This window comes from Dermacentor silvarum, chromosome 9, assembly GCF_013339745.2.
Source record: "Dermacentor silvarum isolate Dsil-2018 chromosome 9, BIME_Dsil_1.4, whole genome shotgun sequence".
Classification (NCBI taxonomy): Eukaryota; Metazoa; Arthropoda; class Arachnida; order Ixodida; family Ixodidae; genus Dermacentor; species Dermacentor silvarum.
This window is the reverse complement of record NC_051162.1, coordinates 158,482,200-158,500,853: the sequence shown is the minus strand read 5'-3', so window position 1 is coordinate 158,500,853 and position 18,654 is coordinate 158,482,200. Positions and strand designations below refer to the sequence as shown.

At 47.2% G+C, this 18,654-nt stretch overlaps 2 protein-coding genes across 2 annotated transcripts in view; both read left to right on the top strand.

Moving 5' to 3' along the window:
- The first annotated feature begins 406 nt into the window (after positions 1–406).
- LOC119464574 (protein tincar-like) lies at positions 407–9,873 on the top strand. The gene is made up of 5 exons (XM_037725593.2): positions 407–482; positions 3,772–4,176; positions 5,137–5,411; positions 6,342–6,779; positions 7,494–9,873. The coding sequence occupies exons 1-5, from the start codon at positions 443–445 to the stop codon at positions 7,638–7,640; spliced, it is 1,305 nt and encodes a 434-aa protein (XP_037581521.1). The 5' UTR covers positions 407–442; the 3' UTR covers positions 7,641–9,873.
- A 4,705-nt stretch (positions 9,874–14,578) lies between these two features.
- The window catches only part of LOC119464024 (uncharacterized), a 52,982-nt gene continuing 48,906 nt past the window's right edge, over positions 14,579–18,654 (top strand). Inside the window, exon 1 of the mRNA XM_049655466.1 lies at positions 14,579–14,764. Coding sequence (XP_049511423.1) covers positions 14,627–14,764 — 138 coding nt within the window. The 5' untranslated portion in view covers positions 14,579–14,626. The remainder of the gene's footprint in view (positions 14,765–18,654) is intronic.

Sequence of the window (18,654 nt, the reverse complement as noted above, 5' to 3'; positions counted from 1 at the left end):
ACGGCTAAATACGCTCATATGCGAGACCCATTTCTGAACTCGGGCGTTACTCTCACATGTACGAAGCCTTTACCCTCGCATTGTGGGACACAGGACAGCGCTTATCCTGCGTTCGTCTCGTCACATTTTTCGTTGTTCACAAGTGCTGTATAACATGTGTATACGTAATCGTGTCCGACCAACTAGTCTGCTAAGTTTCAGCGAATCCTTGCCTGGTCAGACTTAAGTAAAATGCATTTCGCGTAAGCCACCCGTATCTTCACTGAAAGAACCCAAGCCGGTCTCGAAACGTCGGGCCCTCACCCGGCACCATCCCGAGCCTCGCCTGGATTGGGTGCTCCCCGGCGGAGCGCTGCTGTCGCCGTTCCCTTTCCCTCACCCGCGTCGCCCCTGACCGAGGAAGCAGAGCCGGCCGGCGTGGGGTGTTTCGAGCATTGTAGACATGTGCGTCGAGGCAGCCGGACGGCGGCAGCTGAAAAACGGTGAGTGGCGATGTTTTTTTTTTCCCGAGCGTGTCTTCACCCTCGCGTGGAGATGGGCGCGCGATATGACCCCCGCAGGCGCGCCGTCGTGAGATAGACCAGGGCCGTTTGCGGCGCGTTTTGCGTAGCGGTCTCTGTTGCGTGGCGTCGTTCTATGAAGCCAGAATGAGAAGGCATGGCGGCGGCAAACTTAGGGCTGTTTACGGGAAGCGTTTTACCCCCGGATAGATCTTAGCCACGGTTAAAAAAGTGTTCGAGACGTGATGGTTAAATTTCCGCGCAGTAAACTGTCGGGTGACGAAAGTGTGAAAGTTCTTCCGCAAGTGTTGCGGTAATGTCACATCGGCAACTTACTGTGAGGCAATGGACTGTCGATTGCGCGAAGCCTTTTGGAGTTCCAGGCGGAGTTCCAGCCCCGCTCGATCGATGCCCGATGAGCGTCAGGTATTCGTGTCGTCATGTGCTCCATGTGCAGTCTACATCTGCAGCCTTTGTGGGTTCCCTGATGGCACCGGCACTGTCTGTGTTAATTGTAGATGCGGTCTATGAAACTGCCAACAGTGCACAGGGTTCGACATGTTGAACGAGAACCAGCGAGCCAAGCTTAGATCTCTGTGACGCCATATGGACTGTCTCCATGCAAACAACGGTTTTCTTAGACTGCTTGATCTTTGATTGGAGTCGATCCCGCATCGAAGAAACAAGGGCCCTAAGTTGTCTGCCGGGAAATTCATTTGATTTCAGCGACGATGGAAGGGACGACTAGCCACAGGGCCGAGGACTGGAGAAAGCCGGGTGGCAATTCTAATTAATATGGCCTACACCATTTGCACAGTGCTTATTGCAATACAGCACCCTGTTCCCTACGGAGCGAGCAAAGGGATGTGGCTAAAAGTGATTTTTTATAAAAAAGAGTCGACTACGGTTGAACTGCCAAGTGTCTGCTACGGTGAGGTAACTGGTGCCTTCCCCTTCCCATAGGTTTGGTTCGCGCTTAATTGGGCAGTAAATTATAGTCAAGTATGTTCTCGCTGGTGCGAAGTGCGTCGTCGTGAGGTCATTATACCCGATGAGGCAACTGCCACATCATAGCTTTGTGCTGGCTGCTTGAATCGTTGTTCGCAGTCAGGAAATGTAACAATTATCTCGCGGAAGGTCAGCCAAAAATCAATCCCGCCATTTCCCCTTCCGCAATGTCGTCCCTGTTGCCGACTACAGCCGCGCAGATAAGCAAATCAGGTCATACATTACACGATGAAACTACGATGATAAATGTTTCTGCTGTTTCGTTCTATTATTACGTGTTGGTGGCCTACCATGTAGAGAGTTCTTTTTTGAAACGGGAGCGTAATTCACCAAGCTTTTTGTTCGGAAGTGTCATTTGCCATTGACATTGCTACTAGCCTTAGCTAATAATATGCCCAGAATTAGGATTGGCTCAAAACTTTTCTTAAGAACAATTCAATCGTAAGAGCTTTTTGTCAATACGGGTCCTGATTCGCAAATCTATGATGGACACTTGGGGTGAAAACATTCGCGATCGGTGCATTCGCCGTTGCTCAAACAGAAACAGCGTTTGCGAAGATAGGTATGTAGTGAGGCTTCCGCTGCTTATTTGTTCACCTCAAGCACTGAGCTCTTGGCGGGCAAAATGGTTTACCGTGTCGGCGAAATGCAGTGACGAAAAAAGCGCGTGGCGCCGACGCTGTTGACTTCCGGTTAAGTGTGTTTACTTCCGGCTTATCAGCAGCGCGCTTTTCTTGCTCTCATCTGGGCTGTCGCTTGCTATTGATGCATCAGCATTTGTTGTAAAAGAAGTAAAAAACGAGATCCATTGTCCAGTATAAGGTATATACAAGCCCGGTCTCACGAACATAATAGACCGATAGAGGGGGCAGTTGCAGACCGTGTCTATTGTCAGTGCGTCGCGTTACAAAATATACAGTTGTCTGCGTGAAAAGCTGCTCCTTGACGCAGACAGTACAGTAGAGAAGCCAACAGTCACTGTGGACAGGCAATTCAGGCAGCTTGGGCCCCTAACTTCTTCATGCGTGTATATGAAAAAGAGAGAATAAGTTTATAGGCAAGAAAAGACAGCATAGGACAAATGTACTGCTTTGCTGTTTGATCATATACTAAAAGTGATTTGCCCTAAGTCATCAATGTTGATTTATTGATCAATCGGGCCAACCACCCCAAGGCAACACTAGCTCCATGTAACGTTTTCTTAGAGGGTTTCACATTAATTTGACGCCTGGTGTTGTTCTTCAGCTTGCACCCAGACTCTCGTATACACGAGCCTTTTTTTGCATCATGTGTTTTACGAGCGTCATAAAATGCTTCTAGCACACCCTCCACAGACACGTCTTGCAGCATCGCCTACTCAATGTCGTAAGCGGATCCGTAGTCAAGCTGCAGAGTGCGACGTTCAGAATTTGCGGCATCGCTGCCCTCACATTCACTGCAGACAAAACGAAGAAACGTCGAAAAACCTTACGCTGGAGTTAAGTTTTCCCGGAAGGCAGGACTACGCATATACATAGTACGTGCGTGGCCAAGCTTTCGAAAGTTGTCTGTCAAATGCATATGTTTACAGCGACAAATATGGAAGAGAAAGAAGGAAGGCCAGGGAGGTTAACCACGCCCACTTTGATACCCTATACACGTGGGGAAGGGAAAAGTGGAAAATAAAGTTAAGAAGCAAGAAGGTTAAGTGAGCGCACATCCGCACATGAATACTCACCACGTAGAATAGATGCAAGCGCCAGTGTAGTCCCGCTCCCTTTAAGAAGCACATTAGCCCTTCGGTGGCCTTGTGCACATTATAGATTTCTTCAGCCACGTGGGAAGCCTTGCTGTCCAGAGTCGACTCGCGGAGCCAGCTCGATCTGGTCCGGAGTGTGCGTTGATCGGCGATGAGTTGTGGAGTCCTGCACTCAGGACTCGATTATATGTTATTTATTTATTTATTTATTTATTTATTTATTTATTTATTTATTTATTTATTTATTTATTTATTTATTTGAGGCACAAACAACGAAGGTTAGGAAAATCCTTCTACTACACCCATAATTCCCACTTTGGCTCAACTGTCACGTTTTGACATCCGCAGACACTGCTGCCAGACCTCTCTAGTAACTGTTGTACGAAACTCTATGACTCGCAGGAGAGAAACCTTCACTATTAATTTTTTTTTTCAACTCACTCCATGTTAGCTGGGACAACCACTCAGTATATCTCTCCACTGTAAGTCGTCGTCGGAGTTCTCACCTCAAGTCGTATACCGCAGGCCCCGGGCCACTCAACACGCTCGCGTCCCTGTGGCACTGCGTGGCCGCGCTGGCGCTGAGCGCCGCCGCCGTGGTCCACAGCGTGGGCCGCTTCCCGGAGCTGGCGGCGCTGTCCCCGCCCGTCGAGCTGCTGCACGCGTACGTCGCCCTGGTGGGCGTCGGCGTCCTGCTGCTGCCCTTCGTCGCGGCCGCCGCTCTGGTGCGCGTCGGCAACCTGGCCAACGACGGCCTGGCCCTCGACGGCGAAGACGACGAGGACGAGGTCAAGAGGTCGCTGCCGAGGCTCTGCTGGCGTCACGGGCCCCCGACGGCGGCTGCGCTGCACGCCGCCTCGGCGCTGTGCCTGCTGCTACCGCGGCTCATGGCGGACGCGGCGTTCGTGCGCTATGGACTGCGACCTAGCGGTGAGTCTGTGCACTAGGGCATCGGCTAAGTGTCGTACATTTGCTTACGATAGAGAGAGAGGCAGATAAACTTTATTGAAGACATACTGTAGCGAAAAGGCACAATTACACAAAAGATACACAGCCACACGTCACAGGCGCTGAGGCCTGTGTGTCTTCTGTTAAATCATGACCTCGCGCTACAATATGTCGTTAAGCAAACACCAACTTGCCCAACCACAAATCCTTCTGCAGTTTATTAAAGAATAAAAGGCTTATCGGGGAGGAAGCCTTAGTTCAGGGGCCGTACGCATGATATGAATTATGCTTAGTGTTTGCATTCGTCTATGGAGCCTCTTGTCTGAAACCTCTGGTGCGTCATATGTGCCTCCGAGATGTGAATCATGCGAAATTTTACTTGCACTTGTCTCTTTTGCCCTTTTTACCTGAGAATCTACTAATTTTGAAAATGGTGCCTATTGATAGCTAATCTACTGAAAAATGCGTATCCGAACTTGCTGTGCAACTCCTTTCAATCGTAGGTATGCAAGAAGCCTCTAGTTCTTTTTTTTCCCTTCTTTTTCCTTGCAGCAGTCGATTCGTTGCGCTTTATTTTGATAGATTCTCACTATGATGTTTCCTGTTAAGTGTTCCTTTAGGAATAAAAGTTTCAAGCAGCACTTGTCTCTTTTGCCCTTTTTACGCTCATTTCGCGCTTGCTTACACGTTGAATGCCAATGCAGTCGAACCCGGATATATCAAATCTGAAGAGGATCACAAAAAGTTCGGTATATAGATAATTCGATATACAAAATACAGATTTTATACAAACATTTTCAAGGGGATTTTACAGCTCTTCGTTATACACAATAATTCCTTATATGTTCGATGTATCCGGGTTCGACTATATGAACGTGGCCCGTCTGGACTTCTGTAATCGTTGAAAGTGTCCGTCTAAGTCGCCGCCCTTATGATGCGCAGATGACGTGTGGCGGACTGACCTGGACGTGGTGATGTCGCCCCGCGAGCGGCAGACGGCGTTCTTTGCGGCCAACCTGGCAGAGTCTCCCTCCGACGCCGAACCGCCGTCGGTTGAGTTCGTCAACTACGTCCTGGCGCTGGTGGTTTGCGCGCTGCGCTATCCCAGCGTGGTTTGGGACGCCAAGCGCGGATTCGCGGTCCTCTTCGCCTTGTACCTGGCCCTCTGCGCGGGCCAGAGGATACTGCTGTTCCCTGCCGCCTCCGTGCTTTACAAGGTACGCGGTCAATCGCCTGACACGGTGGCATTCGCGCTACTTCCAAGTGGCATTCGTACTGCTTGGAACTGCTTACGAGTAGAACAGATTATAGGTGGTTAAAATTAGTACAGTAGGATGGGTGCCAAGAAAAGGCAGACGCAGTCGTGGACCGGAGGACTGGTCAGTCGGGTCAGGAAATTTGCAGGCGTATAGGATGGACTCGGTTCGCGCGATATCATGAATATCGCTTGCTGTGAGAGCTAGCCTTTTTCGTCCTGCATGAACATAAAATATGGCAATGATGATGATGGCTGATTTACCATCGTAGATAGATAGATAGATAGATAGATAGATAGATAGATAGATAGATAGATAGATAGATAGATAGATAGATAGATAGATAGATAGATAGATAGATAGATAGATAGGTGCTGCCCCACTGATAGGGGTGGGGACAGGTGTTATGTGGCTTAAATAGAAATATGCGATTTCGAAATTTCTTTCACGCCCTGACAAATTAATATTTTAGCACTGTTCATCCATTAACCCTCCATCCTCCTCTTCCTCATTTCCACCTTTGCATATTTATCTACCAGTGGCCGCTTTCAAATTCCTATTGCTTCCTGGTTCTCTGCGCTTGCCTAGTCCACTTTGTCCGAAAGAGAATCACACTTCATTAAAATAGAGTGGCAAATATTTTTCGTACGCTCCCAAGCCTTTACCCGTACCATTCAGTTCTGAAACAATCAACCCTACGCTCAAAACGTGAAGCTAACACTTTGACGTTTACACCTTTATTTCCATCCGGTAATCCCTTCCCCATCTGCGTAGGCTAGCAAACCGGTCGCTTGTGTGGTCGGCTTCGTGTCCTGTCGTTTTCCCCTCTCCCTCCTCCTAATGCTGCCAAACAGCCAATCCTTTAAGAAAAACATCTCATCTCTCCTGCAGGCCCACATTGCCGGCGTGGTGCCCCCGTCACTGCTGACAGACTCCGCCACGCTGCTGGTACTAATGGTCGCGCACGGCGGCTCAGTCGCCCTGTCGGGCCCGGCGCTGTACTGCGCTGCCACCCTGGACCGGCGGCGCGGCGCCAGCGCTGGCCTACTGCTAGTCTTCCTTGTGCTCGCCGCACTCTCCGGGGCGCCACTGGCGCACGACCTTGTGCGCGCGTACGCGTCCAGCCGGGACTGTCTAATGGCGGCGGCCGCGGCCGCCATGACAGTCCAGTGGGTCGTCTGGTCGGCAGCGGCCATGTTGCTGCTGGCGTCGAAGAGGACACCACCTCCCCCATGCGGGTGCGAGAAGAAGCGCCCGGCGGCAACGCAGCGGCCCAACGATGACGAGTACGCCACGCTGCTCGACGTGTGGCGTCCCGAGTCGGACGAGGTAAGGATATTCAGCACGAATATTCAGATTATGGTGGTGATGATGATAATATAGAAGACGTTCCATATATTGGCACATAACCCAGCACGAAGATTTGGTCAAGCGGGTGGTAGAACAATATGAAAAGAGGGGAAAAGTAGTAGTGATAATGACTACAAGTGTAATAAATCTATAAATTAATATTAAAATGTGACGCGAGCAGGAGGTTGCGGACAGAAACAAACATGGTCGCCCGAGCACTGCCTTTAATCTTCGTCTTCCTCTCCTTTCACCACTATTCCACCGCACCGTCCTTGTGCGGTTCGTCACAAATATATATTTTTTGCATTAATAGTTGTCGCGAAGAGAGTGATGGGAGCGCTTAAAGTGATTTTGATATCCTTCTTTAATTTCTACCTCTACTTTGTGCTTGTTTACTTTTGTTGGTGTTGTGAGCCAGCTCATTCGATAGCAGCTTTATAAGATTTATTTCTCTGTGTTAAACATTTTTCTCTCCCTGTCTCTTTCATGATTTTGAAAAGCAAACAGCACAAACATACGAAAATGGAGTTTAGAGACAGAAATAAAACAAGCGCTGTGTGTATTGTAACGATGTCGTCGTCTCTTCGTGCGTTTAGCTTCTTGAGGACAACGCAAATGAAACAAGATATTGCTCGTACAGATATTCTCTCTTAATGAACGGGCCTCTGAACTTTGACTTGTTTTGTTGCACAGGCTGGTCCCTCCGTGCCGTGGATTTCGCATCACCACCGCCACAGTCAGGAAGAGAGGTTGCTGGGCCGGGCTACGGTCACTAGGCTCACCTCGTTCAGGAACGACCGCGACTCTTCGCTCTACTCGGAAGTACACCGCGTCACGTGACCGCCTGGCAATCGCGTCGCCGTGGAACTCTAGTGCAAATTTTTCTACCGAGTCACGGGCTTCGACCGACCGCCCGTTGTTTGAACTTGGGATGACTGAGGCACGCCTCGAAGTGACTGTCTTCGGTGCGTTGTTCATCAGCGAAACCCCCACACTAGTCTCCATCTTTCTGGCGCCGAGAAGCGACTCCCGGCAAAAGAAAATGGCTGTCTGCTTTGTCACGTGCGTAAATAGGTGTGACCAAGAACTACTTGTTTTGCATCATTGCCAACGTATGGTTCAACGGTGTTTATATTCGTCATTGTCTGCTTCCTTGCTGTGACAGAATCTCTCACTGAAGTCATCTTTTGATGATAATGGGGATGATGGTGATCCTCTAGAGTGGCACATTACTAGCCCAGAAAGTGGATTGCATGAGGAAACATAAGACCAACTAGTGCTGCAACAATAGGACCACTTCCTTCTTCTTTTCTGATGATCGCCATCGTTCTTGTTTTAGTGTTCTGTTCAGTGACAAAACGTGTCGGCACCGCTGATTTTGAAAAGCCGCTCGTAGCGCCAAGTTCGGCCGCATGAGCAAGTAGGGTGCCAATCTCGGGATCAAAAGGGCCATAAAATTGCATTTCTGGCTCGACGAAGAGCAAGAAACCTTGCTCGTTTTACGAGAAACATTGTCGCGACAAATTTTTGCCTCTTGACAGCTACTTGGCAAAATTTTCTGATAGGTTACCCAATACTGGGTGTATGACTTATGGTATGTCACGTTCCAATGATTCAATGCGTGCTTAGACGGTGGTCATTGGGGAGAGCTCTTCATTAATATGGTACATTTAGGATTTCTTAGGAATGTCGTTATCTATTGCCTTTCAACTGAGTTTTTGTTCCCTTACGTAAACTTTCCATTGAGATACAATTGAATGCTGAGCATTACTTTGGCAACGGCTCATTAACATGCACATATTAATATAAGAAATATACATAAATTTGTGTTTTTGCAGTCGCCCTCTCATTGCAATCCAGGCACCTGTCAAGCCCAAGGCCTCGTTCTCAGCAGCATAATGCCACATCTACTTAATTTCTTGAGTAGTTGAGATTATTTCGTCATTCAAGACATGAAGAAGTATTCAATTATTGAAAGCAGATAAACACGGCTTTTTCTCTTTTTTTGCGCTGGGATTCAGACCGTATCTCGGCAATTCAAGTGATGACCCATTTGCTCAAGCCCCCGAAAAGCTTATTTTGAAGATATGCAACATTTTCACATGATGCCGTTGCCTCCAGAGTGCTGCAGTTTATTGCAGTTTATGGAATGCTGTAATAAAGAGGCTTTTACATGATCAACAGCGTCAGTAGCGACATCTTGTGCGGGTGTGTTCAACAAAAAAGCATCAGGCATACATTCTGCTTTTTCATGTTCTTGTCGCCGAACGGAAGGAAAACTGAAAGCATTAATTACATTCATTATTATGCTCCCGCCGATAACTTTCGCTCCTGCTATGAGGCAGATAGGCTATCATAGAAACAACAGTTTTATGCCTTCTTGTTAAACTCAATGTCACAAGATGGCATCTCTAGCGCTGCCGCTTCAGGCCAAACCTTACGTGCTCCGCAAATGGTATAAGCACGAGCTGAAACTCTCCAATGGTGGTCACAAAATGCTTGGGACATCTAAGCGTTTCTGTGTCCTTACATGAATGTTTTCATAAGTACTGCTGCTCCTTCCTCTACTTACAGATGATAGCGAATGAAGGAGCGTGTCCATGTACGAACTCTTGTTAGTATTTTATGTATATTTGTAAATAATTTAACAAAAAAATTTGGGAAGAGAATCTTCCTTTCTGTGTCGTTATTTACAAATGTGTGTGTTTTATTTGCTCAGCTGGCAAAAAAAAGTTCATTATGGGTACACGTGGGCAGAGGTTGTCTTGTACTTTCAGTTGCATTTTCCTCGACGAAGAATACCAAGTTTGTCATAAATATGCCTCTCATTTTTATTTAATTGTACAGTTCAACATAAAAAAAGTTAATTGGCTTCATTGTCTGTTAGCTTCATATGTTTGTTAGAGACTTTTTTTTCACTATCTGTCGCATGTTTCTGGTCGGCATTTGTTGCAGCTGTCGCGTCATTGTTTTTTGCCACACCAAGTTGTTCACAAACGCAATGACCAGTTTGCACGCGACCAATGTACGCGCTCGAAGAACGTGTACAAGCTCACAATAAAATTGATCTCATCGCGCTGTTTCATTCTGGGCTTTTGTCTTCTTTCTTTTAAGAACTGAAACATAGTATTATAACATCAGGTGGAGCGTAACCCTCTGCAGGCAGGCGATCCTCTATGATAGTCTTTGTTCACACCAACTGTGACTCATGGGCGATAAAAGATAATATACGCTTCACAACTCCAAACCGGGTTTAAATGGGCATTAAGGAGGAATACAGAAATCACACAGACCCAGCAGCCCCGAGTCAGCGACTGCGCTATACGAAGCTTTACTGCAATGTAACCCTTCACACGACCTAGCTAACCAAATCATACATGCAAGATTACCCTTTACTTCAATGCCACTATTAACTACTCAGAAACCCTTCTGACTGACGGACGAGCAGCGATGTTGCATTACTACATGTTTGTTTGTTTGCCTCCAAGAGTGGCTCGTGCCCACTATGAATGATTCGCCAAAAATCGTGTGAGTTAAGAAAATGATTAGTCGAGTCTAAAAACAAGCACTATTGCATGCCACTAGCGATGGCATCACGTACGGGCCTGTTTATTGCTCCTCCTGTTGTCGTGGCGTTGATGTTGATGGGGACCTCGGATACTTCTTGCAGCGGCATGCGCCACTTGACCAGGACGTCTTCCGTGCGGGCGCTCAAAACGAAACCTCGATCTCGTCGCGATACTCGGGGCATTCAAGAAATGCGTGTTCCCCTGTTCTATAAACAGCCACGGTTGTCACAGTAGGGATCGGTGATACGCCCTATGCGACACCGATGACTGTTCGTGAATGGCACAAGTGGATGTTCCTGACATATGAGGAAATAGCTGCGGAATTTTTGATATTACTCTACGGCCAAGCGATCGCAGTAGCGTCGGTTTCTGTGAAAAAAATGTATATTTGAAAATTTCTCTACCGAAATACATTTCGGGCAGCTTCATCCGTGGTTTCGTTTCCCGAAATACCGGGGCGGCCAGATATGCACTGGTAAGCCCAGCCACGATGGCCTTTTGGTGGAGATAGGCAATATCACAAGCTCCAGGTTGGTTCTTACAGTGCCCGTGCATGTTCCACATACTTTGTAGGGCTGCTTTCGTATCCGTTAATGCGTCCTAGCGCCTTAATGGCTGTCGAATCACATACATAAGGGTCTCCTTCATCATCATCATCATCAGCCTATATTTATGGCCACTGCAGGACGAAGGTCTCTCCCTGTGATCTCCAGTTACCCCTGTCTTGTGCTAACTGATTCCAACTTGTGTCTGCAAATTTCCTAACTTCATCACCCTACCTAGTTTTCTGCGGTCCTCGACTGCGCTTCCATTCTCTTGGTATCCATTCTGTAACTGTAATGGTCCGCAACTATGCACAAATGCCAAGAGGTCAATAACCGTTGATCCAATCCCAAGGAACATACACCCGACCCACAACGAAGGGCGGAGAAAAGCGAGAGCGAAGGCAATCCTTGACAACTATAATCGTAACGAAACACAAGTCCTCTTCGTTGACGCGGCCAGATATTGGAATCGAGCCGAATACGCGGTCTCTGTGGTGGACGCCCATGGCTCACTCGTCAACGCAGCTACGGTGGTTACCAACTTCACTCACGAAGCAGAAGAAATGGCCATCGCGGTGGCCCTTCGAAGCTGCAAAGAAGCCTCCGTCATTCACTCGGACTCAAGAACCGCCATCAGAACCTTCTCGGCGGCCCTCGTCTCTAGGAAAGTAGCTACGGTTGTCAATACAATCTTCCAAGAAACGGGAGGAGACAACCTCACGTCACCACACATCACATGGTTCCCGGCCCACATGGGCAACATTTCCGGACCTCCTGACTGTAATCCGAACGAGCGGGAACACCAACTGGCGCGAGAACTCACATTCCGCGTCTGCGGTCCGCCCCCTCGCTTCAACCCAGCCTGGAGGGATCTAGACAACAAAGACCCGCTCGTATCATACCACGAAATCACTTCAAATCATAGGTTAGCACGAAAAATTTTTCCTCCTCCTCACCATAACCTCCAAAAAGCACAGGCCGTCAGTTACAGACAGTTGCAGACTAGGACATACATCACACCAACAACACTAAGCAGGATCAATCCTGACCTTCCTACTGAATGCCCACACTGCGGCCACGAATACAACAACTTCGAACACATGCTTTGGCTGTGCCCTGCCAACGCGGGCGCGGACTTTCCTGACCAGTCCTCCTGGGACTCAGCGCTCAGAAGCACGGAGCTCATCGCTCAGCTCAAGGCTGTCCAGAGGGCCCGGGCCGTCACCGAAGGACTCTGTCTACCGGCCCCGACCTGGATAGAGCCACCGTATTGATTAGCGGGGCCTCCGGCCCCGCTTTAAGTCATTCTTTTCAGGACCTCAATAAAGTTCGTACTCACTCACTCACTCTAATGGTCCATCTGTTATCCATCCTACGCATTACATGGCCTGCCCAGCTCCATTTTTTCCGCTTAATGTCAACTAGAATATGGGCTATCCCCGTTTGTTCTCTGATCCACACCGCTCTCTTCCTGCCTCTTAACGTTATGCCTAACATTTTTAGTTCCAACGCTCTTTGTGCGGTCCTTAACTTGTTCTCGAGCTTCTTTGTTAACCTCCAAATTTCTGTCCCGTATGTTAGCACCGGTAGAATGCAATGATTGTACACTTTTCCTTTCAACGACAGTGGTAAGCTCCCAGTCAGGATTTGGCAATGCCTGCCGTATTAACTCCAACCCAATTTTATTCTTCTGTAAATTTCTTTGTCGTGATCAGGGTCCGCTGTGAGTAATTGACCTCGATAAACGTACTCCTTTACAGACTCTGGAGGCTGACTGGCGATCCTGAATTCTTGTTCCCTTGCCAGGCTATTGAACATTATCTTTGTATTCTGCATATTAATCTTCAACCCCACTCTTACACTTTCTCGGTTAAGGTCCTCTATCATTTGCTGTAATTCATCTCCATTGTTGCTGAATAGGACAATGTCATCTGAAAATCGGAGGTTGCTGAGATATTCGCCGTTGATCCTCACTCCTAAGCTTTCCCTGTCTAAAGGCTTGAATACTTCTTCTAAGCATGCAGTGAATAGCATTGTAGAGATTGTGTCTTCTTGCCTGACCCCTTTCTTGATAAGTAACTTTATACTTTTCTTGTGGAGAACCAAGGTAGCTGTGGAATTCTTGTATGTATATATATATATATATATATATATATATATATATATATATATTGTAGGAAATTCGTACGTTGCAAGCAGGCTTTATAATGAACAAGAGCGCAGACCGTTAGTGTCGCATAATCCGTCGGCGGTACACACACTTTATAAGGCACGTATCGCTGGCTTCCATAGCCCGAAAAAAAAGGAGCGTGTACGCATACGTAGAAGAACAACACCACGTGATGTCGACTGAGCGTGATAGTTTTTTGGCGCTGGATCAACAAGTGGGCGCGCAACGCAAAAACAATGGTTCAGGAATGAGGGGCGGCCAGGAGAATTCGTGGGGCTCGGCAACATTCCTGCATTGTCTGTAAGCTCATTTGCCGGTTGCGTGTTCGCGCGGGCATCACACGGCGAGCTCCCCGTGCTGTCGTCTCTCCAGGTCCACAAAATATGTAAACATGCACAGACGCCTTTTCAGCCAAAGGGATGAGTTTGTGAAGGAACACTTAACCAGACTAAATTTGTTTAGTATTGCCCTAAAGTCCGTGTATCTCTTTTTTCGCCGATGGTCCTTTTACCGAATTGTCGCTATTTCGGGTTATCGTTCTCGCTTGGTTAATTTTCGCCCTAGCTTGGTCTCCGGTGGGACCCGCATGTCTAGGACAATGACAACGGTGTAATTTAGCATAATGTTACCGTTCTGCACGTAGTCGTCACTACAGTTACCGTCTTCCTCAAAACTGTGCGTGCGTGGTAAACCTTACAAATACGCAGTCGACGGCAGGTGGTATCTGTAACAGTAACGTTAGAGTGGTAGCACTACGCTAATACATGTCCTTGGGAAATGCCTGCCGTCGATATGCGCCAGTATCGGAGAAGTGAAGAAGAAAGGAAGCAGTCATAACCTTACCTAACTTGTCGCGTTTGCCGCTGGGAGGCTGCCCTACAATGATAACATCTCCTAATCTCTTCTCGTGCTATTCTTTCCTTTGCTGCACCGGTGCCGGACTATCGGCCGAACGACATTTTCATTAGTGTCAGTCTTTGTGTCATTGAATCTATTCGGTTAGTAAACTAACTGCGGTTCGTGCGAAACGTTTTAGTTTCTTAGTCATCTGTCTTAAATTTACGTAGAAAATTTTACAGGGGGTCTCAGCGCTATAGAGCGCAACCAAAATATACTGACACCGTCTGCTATAGAGAGGCCACGAAGACAGAACATTTTGAACGATAACCGACGCGCGCCGGTATACCCCGTTTGCTTTATTCCGATGCATACACAGTCAAACTCTGTTCATATGAGGAGCGCAACGCGAATAAGCACGCTGTTGCCAGGCCAAGTCTGTGCCGGTGCTGCAGGGTCACGTGCAGCCTTTAAGTTAGTGACGAATTCACTGGCGCGAAATCACAGCACGTGCTTAGTGCAAACTGCTTCCTTCTCCCGCTAGGGTAGCAAACCGGACGTGCGTCTGGTTAACCTCCCTGCCTTTCCTCTCTTCTATCTCTCTCTCTCTTCTCTCGCTAGGTTGTGTGTTACGATGCTGCTGTTGGCACGCCAAGTTTCAGCTCAGATTGCCCGCGTCTCCGAAGTCCGTCAGGTGACCCGCGCATGTGCCATATCATTGGTACGTTAAGAAGAAAAAGAAGAAATTTAGTGCTCGGCTCTCTGCGCTGTGTTCTTGGTTCAGCCACTCCAAGTCCTGGTACCTTGGCTGTTTTCCGGCCATCCGCTATCTTCGAGACGCCGGTAAGCTAAGCCTCAAGGTCTTTGCTCTCTGGTCACCATGGTCACCTGGTTTGACAGCCCAACAGACCTAACATGCGGATCCGTCATATAAACTGCTGAGGCTCGCTACAGTAGTTCGCGTAGAATTCGCGCAGCTGCGTTCGTTGGTGAACCCTTATCTAGCGTCGTCGAGGTCGAGGACTCTAGCTGCTTGAGGCAACACCCGTTGAAGTCACATGTGGTCTCAAAGACGCACTCGTTGCAGCGTATGCAGCTCTTTTTTGAAATGACAATGAACGCGGACACGTTTCACTGAAACGAGCACGTGCATGTACGTAAGCTATTGCAGATAGCTGACGTGCACACAGGTACGGCCAGCAACACGTTTGCACGATGACGACCGATAAGAAAGAGAACGCCGCTATCAAGCGAATTTATTTGGAGGGAAGCAGGCACATGTATAGCGATGCAAAGAAAACGAAAAAAAAAAAAAACATTGAAACAGAGGCAGGAAAAAAAAAAAAACTTGCGCATCCGAATGATATTGCTAGCCGAGGCTTGTGCACGTGGGAGAAAGATATGCAATTTCTTTCTCGGATAAGGCTGCGTCAGCATGCCGTCAATTCCCAACAAGATCAGCGGTCGGCTACCGCAGACAGCCCATCTTCTTTGCGAACATACCCTGGCGGGCTCCGCGCGCCCTCAGCGGCCCCAACCCACGGACCAGTCCGGTTTCAAGCTTTGGTGTCCCCGTTGCCCCTTTGGTGTCCTGGATAGGGTGGCTAGCTGGAGGCGCAGCTTAAATGTACTAAATAATTACACGTTGTTTACACTTAGTACTTGCGCCGACTCTCATGTCCCTCACGAGTCATGATCGGCCTAACGGATTTCTGCGAAGTGCCGGCAAAATTTCGCGATTCTGCTGGTTGCCGGCATAATAGCGACAGCCTTTTCAAAAAACCTTATAAAAGAAAACTGAGGGCAACTTTTATAGGCGTTTATTTAGGTGGCACTGTGACACCACGGGAATTTCTCGATAACTTCGGGTTTTGCTGAAGACGTGAAAGTGTAAGGATTTCTTCGAATTGACCCTTCTCAATGAGTCAACTTTATTTCAATGCCCTTTGCAGCTGTCATGTCTGACTCGGGTAAGTATTGGCAATCATTTTATTGCGATAAAAATTATGTGGAGATGTCCTAATTTGCCTTTTCGCGCGTGGCCTCATGGTTGGTAATTTAAATAGTAAGAAAATTTGTGCTGTAATATATGCACCCGTTAAAACCACGAGCCTTATTTCGTGTAGTTATCGCTATCAATCTGGCAGAAACTGCGACTTCTGAAAATATGTGTATACAGTCGAGTGGTAGCAAAATTTGTACTGGTCAGCAGACTGAACGGCAGACTGATCGCAAATGCGGTCTGTTCACGTAAATCTGACATAATCGGCTTTATTTTCACGTTACTTTCAGCTGCGAACGAGTCCGGTAAGCATTGCAAAGCACACTTTTGCGTTAACAATGTCAGGTAGACGACACCAGATGCTACACATACGTCATAACCGTAGTCACCGTAACGCTCGCATCCGCTGCTTCCACATATAGGCGGTATATTGTTGTACACGGGCATTAGGATTTTGGTGGTTTCTTGAAAAAGAAATCGCCAAAACGACGTAAGCGACGTGCATGCTTTTATATGCACGAACCATAAGGTAATAATAAGGTGGCACTAACACACAGTATAATGATTTTGTATTCTTAGTTTAAATATATAAATATATAACGAGTAACCACACGTACCGGGAAACACGTTCTTCGTCAGAGTGACATAAAACAAGACATTCGCAGCCTCATATACAGGTTGCCCCAGCTATCACGCAGCACGATTTAAAAAAAGAGGAACGGCGTTACGCAGTGGAGTGTCCGCCAGTAATTTTTTCGTTACTGATATTTAAATTATTATTTGTAATTAATTATCTAATTCGAGAAGTACTGTTCTAATTATCAAAGTGTCAATGAGAAAGTTGTAGAGCAACATGAAAAACTCCCCATACAGCTTTCCGTTGCTCAATACGTGCTACATAAAAGTGTTTTTTCGAGCATGAAAGAAGCCCGCGAATACACGAAGAATTGCCGCACGACTGGCCGCTCTAGGAACTATGCGTGTATTCGCAGGCTTCTTACATGCTCGGAAAGACACTTTTATGTAGCACGTACTGAGCAACGGAAAGCTGTATGGGGAGTTTTTCATGTTGCTCTACAACTTTCTCATTGACACTTTGATAATTCGGATAGTACTTATCGAATTGGATAATTAATTACAATTAAATAATTAAACCTCAGTAACGAAAAAAATACTGGCGGCTACTCCACTGTACTGGAAACAATACGCACTAGGTTTGCTTCGCCGTTCCTCTATTTTTAAATCGTGCTGCGTGATAGCTGGGACACCCTTTATATATATCAGAGAAGCGCATAACACATAATTTTCGTCTGCTTTAGATGCCTCATCACCAACAGCATGCAGAACTGTGATATCGCTTCCTATTGCTGAGCCACAGCTGTACACTTCGTGTTTAAATTTTCTTCAATCTTGCAATTTCTAACAATCCTTATAACACATTTCATGGCCTAACTACAGTGAACTAGACTATGTCGCCTAAATAAAAACAAAAAAAAAAACAATCTGCTCAATACGGTCGGTAGGCATTACTTTCTCTTTTCAACGTAACGAGCCTCATTAAATGCGGTGCAGTAGAACCCAAGGAAAATGGTTTGTCCGTTGCCATTTAGATAGGGAACTAAAGAGTTAAGCTTTCCTCTTAATCATCTATCGCTTTTTGTGAGTTTTCTTCATTGTGCACTCATTAAGCTTCGTTCTTCTTCATTTTGCCTAACAAACAGCGAGAACAAAACGCCACAGAAATGACGCGCGAAAAACAACACTGCGAGCGCGCGTGTTTTCTGTGTGACACTTGTTTGCGCTGTGTTAGGGAAATGAATCTTCACCAACTAGCTCAATTGAGCGTACTCGTTCTTGTTGTTCACGTTCATACTGTACACTGTAAAATAACTTACGCCCTTAAAAGTGAATACGTGTGTAAATTATTTTACGGTGTACGTTGAGAGAATGGCCTTCAGATGTATGTATGCTTATTTGTGGTACATAGCATTGCGTGTATAACTCCGTTCTTTCACTTTCTTTTTAAAACCATGCAAAAAAAATTCAACAGCAAGCGGTAAGCATTCTCACGTGGTCGTCTACCGACGTGATGCATGATTTGTGATACAGTTTAACAATTCGGGGCGATGTCGAGTAGTATTACACAATCGATCACGTGTTGTGTGATGTCACAACAGCATCGTAAGACAAAATATATACGCGCGCTGCTTCCTTCGGACACTGATTGTGGGGCGCAAGAAATTCTGGACGTTTGGAACTGCATACATTTGACGCAGCACATCAGGCGTGGGGCTCAGACATCTCTAAGGAGTTCGCGAGTGAAGTTGTGTGCAGTGAAAGGCGGCTATAGAGAAGATGAAAACGTTAATTGTAGGCAGTCCTTTCTGAACGTTTTTCGACTGCTGAGTACGAGGTCGCGGGTTAGATTAGCGGCCGAAGTGGCCACACTGAGGTTTTAAGGCAAGTTAATTCCGTGCTCATCTGACAATAACTAAAAGCCCCTCCATACACGTTTTCGCCGACCAGGTAAAGTACCGCCAACTTCCCCTCCTCCTCCGCGCTTCGCCCTCGTTCACCCCCTCAGTTTGCTGAGTCAAGCGGAACTTACGTAGTCCCAGCTTCCGGCTTTAACGGAAGCGACGTCACTGCCGCGTAGAGGTGGCGTCGCGGTAAAGAGAGGAGACCGATCCTCAGGCCACGTGGTTGCAAAAGTCACGTGACCAAGTAGGCT